The 14,059-nt window shown below is 30.6% G+C and overlaps 4 protein-coding genes across 7 annotated transcripts in view; all 4 read left to right on the top strand.

The window, feature by feature from the left end:
- Positions 1 to 299: 299 nt before the first annotated feature.
- On the top strand, positions 300 to 2,080 carry LOC115891880. Its single transcript, XM_030912479.1, has 7 exons — positions 300 to 621; positions 680 to 907; positions 977 to 1,060; positions 1,127 to 1,210; positions 1,291 to 1,368; positions 1,538 to 1,594; positions 1,788 to 2,080. Exons 1-7 carry the CDS (start codon positions 481 to 483, stop codon positions 2,007 to 2,009), a joined length of 894 nt encoding a protein of 297 aa, XP_030768339.1. The 5' UTR covers positions 300 to 480; the 3' UTR covers positions 2,010 to 2,080.
- Positions 2,081 to 2,662: 582 nt separating this feature from the next.
- On the top strand, positions 2,663 to 5,683 carry LOC115891877 (zinc finger protein 771-like). Its single transcript, XM_030912475.1, has 9 exons — positions 2,663 to 2,958; positions 3,017 to 3,229; positions 3,369 to 3,452; positions 3,575 to 3,631; positions 3,728 to 3,863; positions 3,923 to 4,095; positions 4,362 to 4,491; positions 5,035 to 5,266; positions 5,560 to 5,683. Exons 1-9 carry the CDS (start codon positions 2,818 to 2,820, stop codon positions 5,648 to 5,650), a joined length of 1,257 nt encoding a protein of 418 aa, XP_030768335.1. The 5' UTR covers positions 2,663 to 2,817; the 3' UTR covers positions 5,651 to 5,683.
- Positions 5,684 to 6,518: 835 nt separating this feature from the next.
- LOC115891879 lies at positions 6,519 to 8,194 on the top strand. The gene is made up of 7 exons (XM_030912478.1): positions 6,519 to 6,847; positions 6,906 to 7,127; positions 7,196 to 7,279; positions 7,344 to 7,427; positions 7,502 to 7,579; positions 7,687 to 7,743; positions 7,927 to 8,194. Exons 1-7 carry the CDS (start codon positions 6,707 to 6,709, stop codon positions 8,179 to 8,181), a joined length of 921 nt encoding a protein of 306 aa, XP_030768338.1. The 5' UTR covers positions 6,519 to 6,706; the 3' UTR covers positions 8,182 to 8,194.
- Positions 8,195 to 8,233: 39 nt separating this feature from the next.
- LOC115891874 (zinc finger protein OZF-like) overlaps positions 8,234 to 14,059 on the top strand; it is a 203,506-nt gene continuing 197,680 nt past the window's right edge. Inside the window, exons 1-13 of one of the 4 annotated variants that reach the window (XM_030912471.1) lie at positions 8,234 to 9,329; positions 9,388 to 9,600; positions 9,787 to 9,870; positions 9,961 to 10,017; positions 10,089 to 10,172; positions 10,351 to 10,410; positions 10,482 to 10,565; positions 10,675 to 10,731; positions 10,831 to 10,966; positions 11,023 to 11,195; positions 11,465 to 11,594; positions 12,144 to 12,375; positions 12,668 to 13,024. In XM_030912471.1, the coding sequence (XP_030768331.1) occupies positions 9,189 to 9,329; positions 9,388 to 9,600; positions 9,787 to 9,870; positions 9,961 to 10,017; positions 10,089 to 10,172; positions 10,351 to 10,410; positions 10,482 to 10,565; positions 10,675 to 10,731; positions 10,831 to 10,966; positions 11,023 to 11,195; positions 11,465 to 11,594; positions 12,144 to 12,375; positions 12,668 to 12,758 (1,542 nt within the window). In that variant the 5' untranslated portion in view covers positions 8,234 to 9,188 and the 3' untranslated portion in view covers positions 12,759 to 13,024. Of the gene's footprint in view, positions 9,330 to 9,373; positions 9,601 to 9,786; positions 9,871 to 9,960; positions 10,018 to 10,088; positions 10,173 to 10,350; positions 10,411 to 10,481; positions 10,566 to 10,674; positions 10,732 to 10,830; positions 10,967 to 11,022; positions 11,196 to 11,464; positions 11,595 to 12,143; positions 12,376 to 12,667; positions 13,025 to 14,059 lie in introns of those variants that run through there. The other 3 variants (XM_030912474.1, XM_030912472.1, XM_030912473.1) reach the window with 3 other exon arrangements.

Genomic DNA, 14,059 nt, shown 5'->3' with positions numbered 1-14,059 from the left:
ACTAAAACAAGGATGAGTGTGTAAAAAATTATATTTTACTCAATCGGATTATTACGTTTTAATAAAGTGAAAACATTGCTTAACAAATCAGATACAACTTTAGGTACAACTGGAGCAAATCTAAAGAGGTAAAAGTTATTTTTTGTGTAGTATTTAGTCATTATTTATGAAGTAGTTTTTTTGTTGCATAACCATTAGCCATTCTAATTATTACATTGACAGATGGATATATATTATCTATGGATATACTAACGCTAACAGTTGTGGCTCTGTGGCTGTTCAGTTAGTTATTCTATGGTTGTGGCTAACAGTATTCGTCCTCCTCTATAAACTTCTATAGTTTTCGTTAGCAAAAACTTTTATGTATATTTTTTTTGTAAACTGAATTTGTTACTGTAGATAGTTTATTTATATGTTACGCAATTTGTATATTAAGCTTAATATACATTTTTTTTTATTTGATTCAGTCCGAAATTAGCAATGTGCGATAAAATACAGTACGTTTCCGATTTCAAAAAGATTTGTAGGACATGTTTGTCCCCATTAGAAGCCAAACACTCGTTTTCCATTTTCGAAGACTTTTTTGTGGCTAAACACTTGAGCGAAATAACAAATGTCGAAGTAATACTATCACATTTACTTGCCTGTACTGAATATCATACTATTAAGATGTTTTCAGTTTGTACAGAACCCAGCATTCTCTACAAGTATATGTTTTAAATGTTACCTGCAGCTTAAAACGGCAATAAACTTCAAAGACCAGGCGCAAAAGGTCGAATCGCAATTGCAAAGAATTGCAATGTTATTAAAGGTCTCCAGCTCCAGCCATGTTCCCGACGTTGAAGTTGTAGAACAGGTTGATAGTGAAAATTTGGATAGAAATGATGAAGAGATAGACACAACATTGGTAAAGTGGATGTTTATTATGTGCATATTTATATAAGAGGTACTTATTATAGTTTATTATTAATTTTAGACCAGCAGAGAACCTTTAGAATCTTTACAATATCAAAATGACAATGAAATTATTTTAGAAAAACCATCTAATGAAAAGGACATGGTAAATAACATACTAAAATAAATATCTGTACATGTACTGAAATTTTTAAAATATTTTTTATTGTAGGGTAAAATAAAAATCTTAGAAGATATAAAATACTACAATGAAAGTGAAGTTGTTTTAGAACAACCATCTGATCATGAGTATCATGTAAGTATGATAGATACATATATACATATTCAGGAAGCTCTAAAATACTCTGTATATTAATATTTTGTTGTAAATTCTAGGTTAAAAAGGATTCCTTCGAATATAACAGTGTTAATGAAATTGTTCTAGAAAATGCATCTAATCAAGATGAGTATGATGTAAGTACCTATAATATATAAATAAATATAATACAAAGTAAACTACTACCTACTACTACATAAATAAATAAATAAAATAATGCTGGAAATACCCACAGAAAGATGCATGTTTTAGATAATAAAAATTTATTTAGTAGATTTTATTATACAGTTTGTTTGTTTATTTCAGGTTAATGTAAAAATGGAAATTGACATTGGGAAAACAAAGTTCCATCAAGAAATCATTGTAAGTATTGTTATTTCTTTTGTGGGTTCACACGAAAAGTTCACACATAGTTCACACTGAAAACATACCCTATGATCAAAAAAAAGCCGGCGTCAAAGACGGCTAGGGAATGAGAATGAATGCCAAAAAATGACGACTTTTTTTTTGATCGTATGGTATTTATAGTGATAATGATTTCATTTGTACATTTTAGGAAGAGAAAACTACAACAGGGCCAATAAAGACAAATGTATGTCCATTATGTGGCAAAAACTTTAAGTTGAAAAGTAGCTTAAACAGACACAAAGACACATGCAAGACAGTTGATAAATCGAAAGGGAAAAGGGGCCTTAGCAAATCGTTAGCTTGTTCTTATTGTAAGCAGTTATTTGTTTACGAGGGGTCTTTATTAAGACATGAAAGAATCATGCATTAAGGAAAGAAAAATAGACACTTGGGAACATGATTCCATGAAACATGTTTCCGACATGGACATGAAAAAAAAAAGAGACTGAGAGTCGTTCTACGATATGATCGAAAAAAAACTGCGTCAGCGATGGCTATGAAATGAGGATCGCTGTCATTTTATATGGGAATGTCATCGATCGTCATTTCCGAGCCAACTGGACGCCGTTTTTTTTTTCGATCATATGGTATTATTATTATAAGGTCTTCTACTGAATTCTTGTAAATTGTACAATATGATCGAAAAAAAGCGGCGTCAGCGATAGCTGTGAAATGAAGATCGCTGCCATTTTATCTGTAAAATTATATTGGGACTGTGATCGATCGTCATTTCCATGCCAACTGGACGCCGTTTTTTTTTCGATTATACGGTACTTTAAGAAATATAACGTTTTTTATATGAAAATTTGTATATTTTTTTATTTGTCGCTATAAAAACCTTTGTATATTACAGAAATACGAAAAATATAAGTTAATCTTTTTTATGACGTTTTTTATTTAAACTTTTATAAAAAATTATAACTGATACGCGTAAAAAACTATTTTTCCAAACCCAACCCTGATGATTACCACTGATTATGACAAGTATAATAATGTATTCTATTAATCTATGGGTGCATATAATATAAAGCTAACCTAACTTCTAAGACTTGTTCAAAACTCTTTTGGATGGTTTGTTTTTCATTTTATATTGTATAAACTAAATCTATTATGATTCTGGCTGATACATATACCAGTTAGTTATATTGAAGCAAAATTCTGCCATCTAAATCCTAGCAATGTCTCATAAAATTCCGTATACTTCGGATTTTAACAAGCTTTGTAGGACATGTTTGAACCCATTAGATACACAAGAAACTTTTTCAATATACAAAGACATCCTTGTCGCTAAACACTTGAGTGAAATAACTAAAGTTCAGGTAATAAAAATATCCTTACTCGCCTATACTGAGTATTTTAGCAGGAAACTGTTTTTAGTTTGTACACCATCCAGCATTGTCTACGGATTTGTGTTCAAAATGTTACCAGCAGCTTAAAGCAGCCATAGATTTCAAGGAACAAGTACAGAAAGTTGAATCTCAATTGAAACAGATTGCAATGTTATTGAACGAAGCTAGTAAAATTCCTTATGTTGAAGTTGTAGAAATTGCTGATAGTAACAATTCTGTAAAAGATACAAATACACAAGAGGTAAAATTGACTTCAATATTATATATGTTTTGTCGAGCTTGTAAATCTTTTATTTAATATTAAGCTGTAGAATTTTGAAAAAATAAAGAACTTACTGTCAGCGATGATGTATTAATTTCTGACATATTATTTATTTTAGGCTTCTACTCAAACTGAAGAAGATTTACAATGTACAAAGGATAATGAAAGTGTTTTAGAAAGCTCTTCTGTTCAAAAGGGCGATGTAAGTATGGTATTATATACTATCTATGAGCTGAAAATTATCCAAATATTTTATGCTTTTAGAAGCTTCTTTTAATAAATATTAAATTAATGTAATAATATAATTATTTAAATATGTTTTAGACAACTGTAAAAATTGAGAATGATATTGAAAATAATCCTTCTAATCAAGAAGGTGATGTAAGTATATTATGTTGTTCTTCTGGAATTTGCAAAGTTTCATCTGGCAGCCTTATTTTGTAGTATAGTAAAATAATTTTTTTTTGTGTGTTCAAGAAAGTTGAAGCTCCCCCTCCAAGGAATCCATTAGCATGTTTTTATTGCGAGAAAGTATTTACCCACCGAAGTAATGTTTTGCACCACGAAAGGTCCATTCATACAAAGGAAAAAAGACACAAATGCACCATGTGTGGTATACTGAGTTGTTTATTCTTTATAAAGGAGTTAATTTAAGGAAAGCTTATTTTTAAGGTGCCGGGTTTATGATTAGAAGAATGTTAAGACGTCACATTAATACTCACCTGAATATCATGCCTTTTTCATGTGAAATTTGTAAGAAAAGGTATTATTCTGAGCACGATTTGAATAAACACAAGGTCAGGCACGATAGTGAGAGGCGATACATGTGTGATGTTTGTCCAAAGGTAATACAATAAAGGTATACAAACGTGTAGCAATAATTGTACTTGTATTACTCTCTCCAAGTTGGATGATATATGTATATTGACAGACTATGTCCAAAAATTTCAGAAAAAAATATAGTTTTTTAATTGAAATAACAGACCACTTTCTTTTGCCCTGGACAGACTGTACAGGGTGTCCAATTTTCGTGAGTTTTTCAGATGCGGTTTTCACACTGCTTTTCTATTTCCATACAATTCCATTGATATTATCATATTATTTCTTACAGAGATTCAAGACTTCTGGCAATTTGTGGCAACACAAACAAACCCATGGCGAAAAAACGTATCAGTGTGAACACTGTGGGTACAAGGCGACATCTTGGACGCTTCTGAGACAACACCAAACCTGCCATATCGGTATAAATTACTTTTTATCTACTGAACTTTTACATGATCTTACAACAGCACGTTGGGAATAAAAGTCCTATAGAAAAGAACTTAATAATTTTGTTTCAGTGCTACAATTATAGTGTTTACTAGGGCCCTGAGGAAAATATTTTAATTTCTAGAGGGTGGCTCAAAAAAGTTTGAGTGGAATACCCTCTATATTATTGCTTTTTTGGCTTCTGTGTAATTAATGGTATCATATCAGCGAAACCGTTAAAGATTTTAAAATACTTTAAATACAAAAAATGTTCATTTTTTAATTCTCCATCTAACAAAAAAATTATATACAGGGTATTCATTTAAAAAAAAAGAAGAAACATTATTTTATATTAGAAAATTTTCCATATAATTTTTTCATTTTTTTAAAGTGGGCTGTGGTTTAATCACGTGACTAAAAGTTTATTTGATATGAACTATATCTCGATAAATGGAAAAATGGACTTATACCACTTACAAAAATAACAGCTAATAGTTTATAAACTTTTAATGTGTATATATACGATTTATTTTTAGAGGTGAAAGAATTCGTTTGCGACATTTGCGGAATGAATTTTAAATCGAAGATTCGCCTCGTTAGCCATAGAAAACTTCACTTCGATCATCACAGTAATAAGAATAATGTTCAACCGAAAAAACGCAAATGTAACGTTTGCGAGAGATTTTTTGCCAACAAATATAGCTTACATAATCACATGCTGATCCATACGAATCAAAAACCACACCCCTGCGACATTTGTGGTAAAAAGTAAGAAATATTTCGCTTTTACATCGTACAGGGTGTGCCGAAATGTCCGCAACAAAAGGGATTTTTTTATTATCGAGTTAATCGAAAAAAAGTTGGTGCACCCTGTATATATTGTTGGTCCAGTGAAGGAATACACGACTTCGACAGACCACAACCATGAAAATACTGAAAAAAATTGTTTTGGGGTTAAAATGACGAGATAACTGTCACAGTCATGTATTCTTTCGCTGGATAAACTATATCTATATATGATCCAAGCATAAATTCCAAGTTTTAATAAAATTCTTTTCCAGATTCCGATTTAAAGGTAACATTAAGAAACACATAAACAGCTGTCATGGTAGTAATGAGTCCACACATAAAACTGCTGAATCTTTAATGTAAATTGTATGTTAAGAAATATAAGGTTTTTTAATATCAGAATTGTATTATTATCACTCTATATTAGAGATGAGACAAATATCCGGAATACTCTGGATAATATTATGATTTTTCATGCTAGTTATGCAATATGATCGAAAAAAAGGCGTCATCGAGGGCCATGAATTTAAGATCGCTGTCATTTTATATCTAAAATTATATGGGGTATATCATCGATTGTCATTTCCAAACCAACACCGTTTTTTTCAATCGTATGGTAGTTTATTATGAAAAAATAAATATGTTAACCTGTTGTTTTATTTGAAAATCATTACAGGAAAGAGATCTGCTATAAGTTTGGAATGGCCTAATTTTTATCAAGAGCATTGCAAAGAGACCACCAGAAGAGAATAAAAAAATTACCACCTTCTCACTCTATGATAAAAAAAAATGGCGTCAAAGACGACTTGGGAATGACAATCGATAATAATTTTGGCGAGGTCATCTCTAGACGTCAATTATTAAAAATTGACATAAAACTTGTCAAAATTAACACCAATAATTATAGAAATATTTAAAAAAGAATAGAATATAGAATAGGACCATGGAATAGGACGTTCCCAGACACAAAAATCTACTTTTGTTATTTCACTCAAGTGATTAGCGACAAGAAAATTTTTGAAAATGGAAAACGTTTTGGTTACGTTTTAATGAAGTCAAAACATTGCTTAACAAATCAGATACAGTCAAATACAGTTTTAAATACAATTGGAACAAATCTAAAGAAGTAAAAGTTATTTTTTGTGTAAAGGGTAGTATTTATTTCTGAATTGATTTTCTGGTTGCATAACTATTATCTAATTATCACATTGACAGATGGATAATATAAATTATCTATGGATATGGATATCTAAAAACTGTTTTCGTTTGGTTTTCGTTAACAAAAACTTTTATGTAGATTTTTTTGTAAACTGAATTTTTTGTTAGTGTATATAGTTTATTTATGTTACGCAATTTATATATTAACTGATATTAAGCTTAATATACATTTTTTCTATTTGATTCCAACCGAAATTAGCAATGTGCGATAAAATACAGTACGTTTCCGATTTCAAAAAGATTTGTAGGACATGTTTGTCCCCATTAGAAGCCGAAGACTCGTTTTCCATTTTCGAAGACTTTTTTGTGGCTAAACACTTGAGCGAAATAACAAATGTCCAAGTAATATTATCACATTTACTTGCCTGTACCGAATATCATACAATTAAAGTGTTTTCAGTTTGTACAGAATCCAGCATTTTCCACAGGTATGTGTTCTAAATGTTACCTGCAACTTAAAACAGCAATAGACTTCAGAGACCAAGCGCAAAAGGTCGAGTTGCAGTTGCAAAGAATCGCAACGTTATTAAAGGTATCCAGCCATGTTCCTGACGTTGAAGTTGTAGAACTGGTTGATAGCGATAATTCAGATGAAAATGATCTGGATTTAGATACAAAATTGGTAAAGTGGATGTTAACTGTGTACATATTTATATAATTGTACTTATTATGGTTTATTATATATTTTAGACCAGCAGAGAACCTTTAGAATCTATACAATATCAAAATGACAATGAAGTTATTTTAGAAAAATTATCTAATGAAGAGGATATGGTAAATAACATATTAAATATCTGTACATGTACTGAAATTTTTAAAATATTTTGTTTTATTGTAGTGTAAAATAGAAATCATAGAAGATATAAAATATTACAATGGAAGTGAAGTTGTTTTAGAACAACCATTGGATCATGAGTATCATGTAAGTATGATACTAAATACATATTCAGGAAGCTCTAAAATACACTGTATATTAATATTTTTAGTATATTCTAGGTTAAAACTGATCCCTTCAAAGATAACAGTGTTGATGAAATTATTTTAGAAAATGCATCTAATCAAGATGAGTATGATGTAAGTACATATAATAATGCCAGAAATACTCACAGAAAGATGCATGTTTTAGATAATAAAAATTGTATGTAGTAGATTTTATTATATAGATAGTTTGTTTATTTCAGGTTGATGTAAAAATGGAAATTGACATTGGGAAAACAAAGTTCCATCAAGAAATCATTGTAAGTATTGTTATTTCTTTTGTGGGTTCACACATAGTTCACACCGAAAACATACCCTATGATCGAAAAAAAAACCGGCGACAAAGATGGCTGGGGAATGAGAATGAATGCCAAAAAATGATGCCTTTTTTTTCTCGATAATATGGTATTAACAGTGATAATAATTTTATATGTACATTTAAGGAAGAGGAAACTAGAACAGAGCCAATAAACACAAATGTATGTTCGTTATGTGGCAAAAAATTTAAGTCAAAGAATAGCTTACAAAAACATGAAAGAGAAACATGTTATACAGTTGATAAATCGAAATGGAAAAGGGGTCCGAGCAAATCGTTACCTTGCTCTTATTGTAACCAGGTATTTATTTACGAGGGGTGTTTGTTAAAACATGAAAGAACCGTGCATTACGGAAAGAAAAAAAGACACTCGGAAACATGATTTATCTTAAAAAGGTAACATGAAAAAAGGAAAGAGACTGAGAGTCGTTCTATGATACGATCGAAAAAGAAACTGCATCAACGAAGGCTATGAAATGAAGATCGCTGTCATTTTATATGGAGAATGTCATCGATGGTCATTTCCGAGCCATTGGACGTCGTTTTTTTTTTTCGATCATACGGTATTATTATTATAGGGTCTTCTACTGAATTCTTGTAAATTGTACAATAATGATCGAAAAAAACGGCGTCAGGGATGGCTATGAAACGAGGATCGCTGCCATTTTATCTGTAAAATTATATTGGGACTGTCATCGATCGTCATTTCCATGCCAACTGGACACTGGACGCCGGTTTTTTTTTCGATTATACGGTACTTTAAGAAATATATATAAAGTTTTTTATATGAAAATTTGTATATTTTTTTTTATTTATCGCTATAAAAACCTTTGTATATTACAAAATGTTTACGTTTTCTTGTGGTTTTATTAATTTTTGATATAAAATACACGGAAATGACTAGTTTCCTACCTTCCTTTGGCTTAATTTTCAAGTTCTAGACAAAATCAAATTATGTTTTATCAAGAAAGAAGACCCAAATATAATGTACAGATAACAGAACTAATTATATAATGAAATAACTTAATAATCGGAGTTAATCTTTTTTATGATATTTTTTAAACTTTTATAAAAAATTATAAATTATAACTGATACGCGTAAAAAACTATTTTTCCAAACCCATCCCTGATGATTACCACTGATATTGACAAGTATAATAATGTATTCTATTAATCTATGGGTACATATAAACTTTGGCTAACTAGCTTTGACTTTTTACTTTTTTGTTTTTCATTTTATGTTGTATAAACTAAAGTATAAAGGGTATAAACTAAATATATTCTAGTCAAGTTCTAGACAAAATCAAATTATGTTTATTTGTTATGATTCTGGCTGATACATATACTAGAGTTATATTGAAGCAAAACTGTGGCTTCTAAATCCTAGCAATGTCTCATAAAATTCCATATACTTCGGATTTTAACAAGCTTTGTAGGACATGTTTGAACCCATTAGATACACAACAAACTTTTTCAATATACAAAGACATCCTTGTCGCTAAACACTTGAGTGAAATAACTAAAGTTCAGGTAATAAAAATATCTTTACTCGCCTATACTGAGTATTTTAGCAGGAAACTGTTTTTAGTTTGTACACCATCCAGCATTGTCTACGGATTTGTGTTCCAAATGTTACCAGCAGCTTAAAGCAGCGATGGATTTCAAGGAACAAGTACAGAAAGTTGAATCTCAATTGAAACAGATTGCAGTGCTACTAAACGAAGCCAGTAAAATTGCTTACGTTGAAGTTGTAGAAATTGTTGATGGTAACAGTTCTGTAAAAGATACAAATACGCAAGAGGTAAAATTGACTTCAATATTATATGTTTTGTAGAGCTTGTAAATCTTTTATTTGCGTAGCACTAAACTATTTAATATTAAGCTGTAGAATTTTGAAAAAATAAAGAGCTTACTGTCAGCGATATACATACATATATGGACAACAAACTCTAATATGTATTAATTTCTGATATATTATTTATTTTAGGCTTCTACACAAACTGAAGAAGATTTACAATGTACAAAGGATAATGAAAGTGTTTTAGAAAGCTCTTCTGTTCAAAAGGGCGATGTAAGTATGTATGGTATTATATATCTATGAGCTGAAAATTCTTTTAATATTAAATTAATGTAATAATATAATTATTTAAATTTATTTTAGGCAACTGTAAAAATTGAGTATGATAGTGAAAATAATCCTTCTAATGAAGAAGGTGATGTAAGTATATTATGTTCTTCTAGAATTTGCAAAATTTCATCTGGCAACCTGGCATATATTATTTATTTTAGGCTTCTACAGAAACTGAAGAAGATTTACAATGTACAAAGGATAATGAAAGTGTTTTAGAAAGCTCTTCTGTTCAAAAGGGCGATGTAAGTATAGTATTATATATTCTATGAGCAGGAAATTATCTAAATATTTTATATATACCTATGCTATTAGAAGATTCTTTTAATATTAAATTAATGCAATAATATAATCTTTTTTTTTTTTGTTATTGCTTAGCTTTGGCTATAATAAAGGATTTATTATTATTTAAATTTGTTTTAGGCAACTGTAAAAATTGAGAATGATATTGAAAATAATCCTTTTTGTAATGAAGAAGGTGATGTAAGTATATTATGTTCTTCTAGAATTTGCAAAATTTCATCTGGCAACCTGGTATATATTATTTATTTTAGGCTTCTACAAAAACTGAAGAAGATTTACAATGTACAAAGGATAATGAAAGTGTTTTAGAAAGCTCTTCTGTTCAAAAGGGTGATGTAAGTATGGTATTATATATCTATGAGCAAATATTTTATACCTATGCTATTAGAAGATTCTTTTAATATTAAATTAATGTAATAATATAATTATTTAAATTTGTTTTAGGCAGCTGTAACAATTGAGAATGATATTGAAAATAATCCTTCTAATCAAGAGGGTTATGTAAGTATGTTATGTTCTTCTAGAATTTGCAAAATGTCATCTGGCGGCACCCTTATTCTGTAATATAGTAAAATAATTCTTTTTTTTTGTGTGTTCAAGAAAGTTGAAGCTCCGCCTCCAAGGAACCCACTAGCATGTTCTTATTGCGAGAAAGTATTTACGCACCGAAGTAATGTTTTGCACCACGAAAGGTCCACTCATACAAAGGAAAAAAGACACAAATGCACCGAGTGTGGTATACTGAGTTGTTACTTTATAAAGGCGTTGATTTAAGGAAAGCTTATTTTTAAGGTGCTGGGTTTGTGCGTAAAAGAATGTTAAGACGTCACATAAATACTCACTTGAATATCATGCCTTTTTCATGTGAAATTTGTAAGAAACGGTATTATTCTGAGCACGATTTGAATAGGCACAAGGTCATACACGATAGTGAGAGGCGATACATGTGTGATGTTTGTTCAAAGGTAATACAATAAAGATATACAAACATATTACAATAATTGTACTTGTATTAGTCTCTCCAAGTCGGAGGATATATGTATATTGACAGACTATGTCCAGAATTTCAGAAAAAATTATAGTTTTTGAATTGAAATAACAGACCACTTTCTTTTGCCCTGGACAGACTGTACAGGGTGTCCAATTTTCGTGAGTTTTACAGATGCGGTTTTCACACTGCTGTCCTATTTTCATACAATTACAATAATTGATATTATCATATTATTTCTTACAGACATTCAAGACTTCTGGCAATTTGTGGCAACATAAACAAACCCACGGTGAAAAAGCGTATCAGTGTGAACAATGTGGGTACAAGGCGTCATCTTGGATGCTTCTGAGACAACACCAAACCTGCCATATCGGTATAAATTACTTTTTATCTACTTAACTTTTACATGATCTTGCAACAGCGCCTTGGGAATAAAAGTCCTATAGAAAAAAACTTAATAATTGTGTTTCAGTGCTACAATTATAGTGTTTACTAGGGTCCTCAGGAAAATATTTTAATTTCTACAGGGTGGCTCAAAAAAGTTTGAGTGGAATACCCTCTATATTATTGCTTTTTTGGCTTCTGTGTAATTAATGGTATCATATCAGCGAAACCGTTAAAGATTTTAAAATACTTTAAATACAAAAAATGTTCATTTTTTAATTCTCCATCTAACGAAAAAATTATATACAGGGTGTTCAATTTAAAAAAAAAGAAGAAAAATTTATTTTATATTTTAGAAAATTTTCCATATAATTTTTTCATTTTTTTAAAGTGGGCAGTGGTTTAATCACGTGACCAAATGTTTATTTGATATGAACTATATCTCGATAAATGGAAAAATGGACTTATCCCACTTACAAAAATAACAGCTAATAGTTTATAAACTTTTTATGTGTATATATATACGATTTATTTTTAGAGGTGAAAGAATTCGTTTGCGACATTTGCGGAATGAATTTTAAATCGAAGATTCGCCTCGTTAACCATAGAAAACTTCACTTCGATCATCACAGTAATAAGAAGAATGTTCAACCGAAAAAACGCAAATGTAACGTTTGCGATAGATTTTTTGCCAACAAATATATCTTACATAATCACATGCTGATCCATACGAATCAAAAACCACACCCCTGCGACATTTGTGGTAAAAAGTAAGAAATATTTCGCTTTTACATTGTATAGGGTGTGCCGAAATGTCCGCAACAAACGGGATTTTTTATTATCGAGTTAATCGAAAAAAAGTTGGCGCACCCTGTATATATTGTTGGTCCAGTGAAGGAATACACGACTTCGACAGACCCCAACCATCAAAATACTGACAAAAATTGTTTTGGGGTTAAAATGACGGGATAACTGTCACAGTCATGTATTCTTTCGCTGGACAGACTATATCTATATATGATCCAAGCATAAATTCGAAGTTTTAATAAAATTCTTTTCCAGATTCCGATTTAAAGGCAACATTAAGAAACACAAAAACAGCTGTCATGGTAGTAATGAGTCCACGCATAAAACTGCCGAATCTTTAATGTAAATTGTATGTTAAGAAATATATAAGGTTTTTTATTCTATTATTATCACTCTATATTAGAGATGGGACGAATATCCGGAGTTCTGTGGATAATATTATGCTCTTTTATGCTAGTTATGCAATATGATCGAAAAAAAAACGGCGTCAGCGAGGGCTCTGAAATGAAGATCGCTATCATTTTTTATGTAAAGTTATGTGGGGTATGTCATCGATCGTCATTGTTCCAAGCCAACTGGACGCGCCTTTTTTTTTTTCGATGGTATGGTAGTTTATTATGAATAAATAAATAATGTTAAGAACTGTTGTTTTATTTGAAAAATTATTACAAACAAGAGTTTTGCTATATCTAAGTTTGAAATGGCCTAATTTTGATCAGGAGCATAGAAAAGCCAAGATATACATAAATCAACTACCCTCTCGCTCTTATACCGTATGATCGAAAAAAAAAACGGCGTCGGAGACGGCTGGGGAATGACAATGGATGATAATTTTGGCGAGGTCAATCTATAGGCGTCGTTTACTAAAAAAATACATAAAACTTGTCAAAATTAACACCAACTATAGAACGATTAAAAAAGAATAGAACGTTTTTTTTAGAACGAACAGAAATCTATTTCCAATTTTGAACTACAACATTTAAAAATAATTGTTAATCAATATAAAAATACATTACAATTGCCAAAAGCGCCACTAAAAAATAAAGATCAGTACGGGCCTAGTAAATTACATCTAGAGCTTGACCTTGCCAAAATTTATCATCGATTGTTATTCCCCAGACCCCACTGACGTTGTTTTTTATATTATTAATGACTAGCGTGTACCAGCGACTTCGTTCGCGTCGAATTAATCATTTGTAATGGTGATGATAAAGCAAAGCAAGAATTTCCATTAACATACAAACTGGATAAAATTTTCTCACATTTATGTCGGCATGAGAAAAAACAATATGGCGATATTATTATATAACTTGCATGGTAATATTTGAGGGGTAGTTTCATCTCGTTGGAATTTGACTTTTGAAAAATCCGTTTGCCAAAAATAAGCTTTTTACGTCAAGCAGAATCGTGGTTAAGAAATTACCCAACTTTTTGGAACACCCTGTATGATTTTTAAAAAAATTTCAAAATATGTAAAAAACCAAATAAATTATGCTTGTCCAAGCGTTTTCCCGAAAGACTAACCGTTTTTTAAATAACAAATATTGTAATATTTGAGGGGCGTTTTCACCCTCTTGGAGTTTGAGATTCGAGAAACCCCTCCTTACCGAACCTCTACACCCCACAGTCAATCCGTTTGCCAAAAAT

This window comes from Sitophilus oryzae, unplaced genomic scaffold (assembly GCF_002938485.1).
Source record: "Sitophilus oryzae breed Bouriz unplaced genomic scaffold, Soryzae_2.0 scaffold_119_pilon_pilon, whole genome shotgun sequence".
Taxonomy (NCBI): domain Eukaryota; kingdom Metazoa; phylum Arthropoda; class Insecta; order Coleoptera; family Curculionidae; genus Sitophilus; species Sitophilus oryzae.
This window is presented reverse-complemented; position numbering and strand designations above follow the sequence as displayed.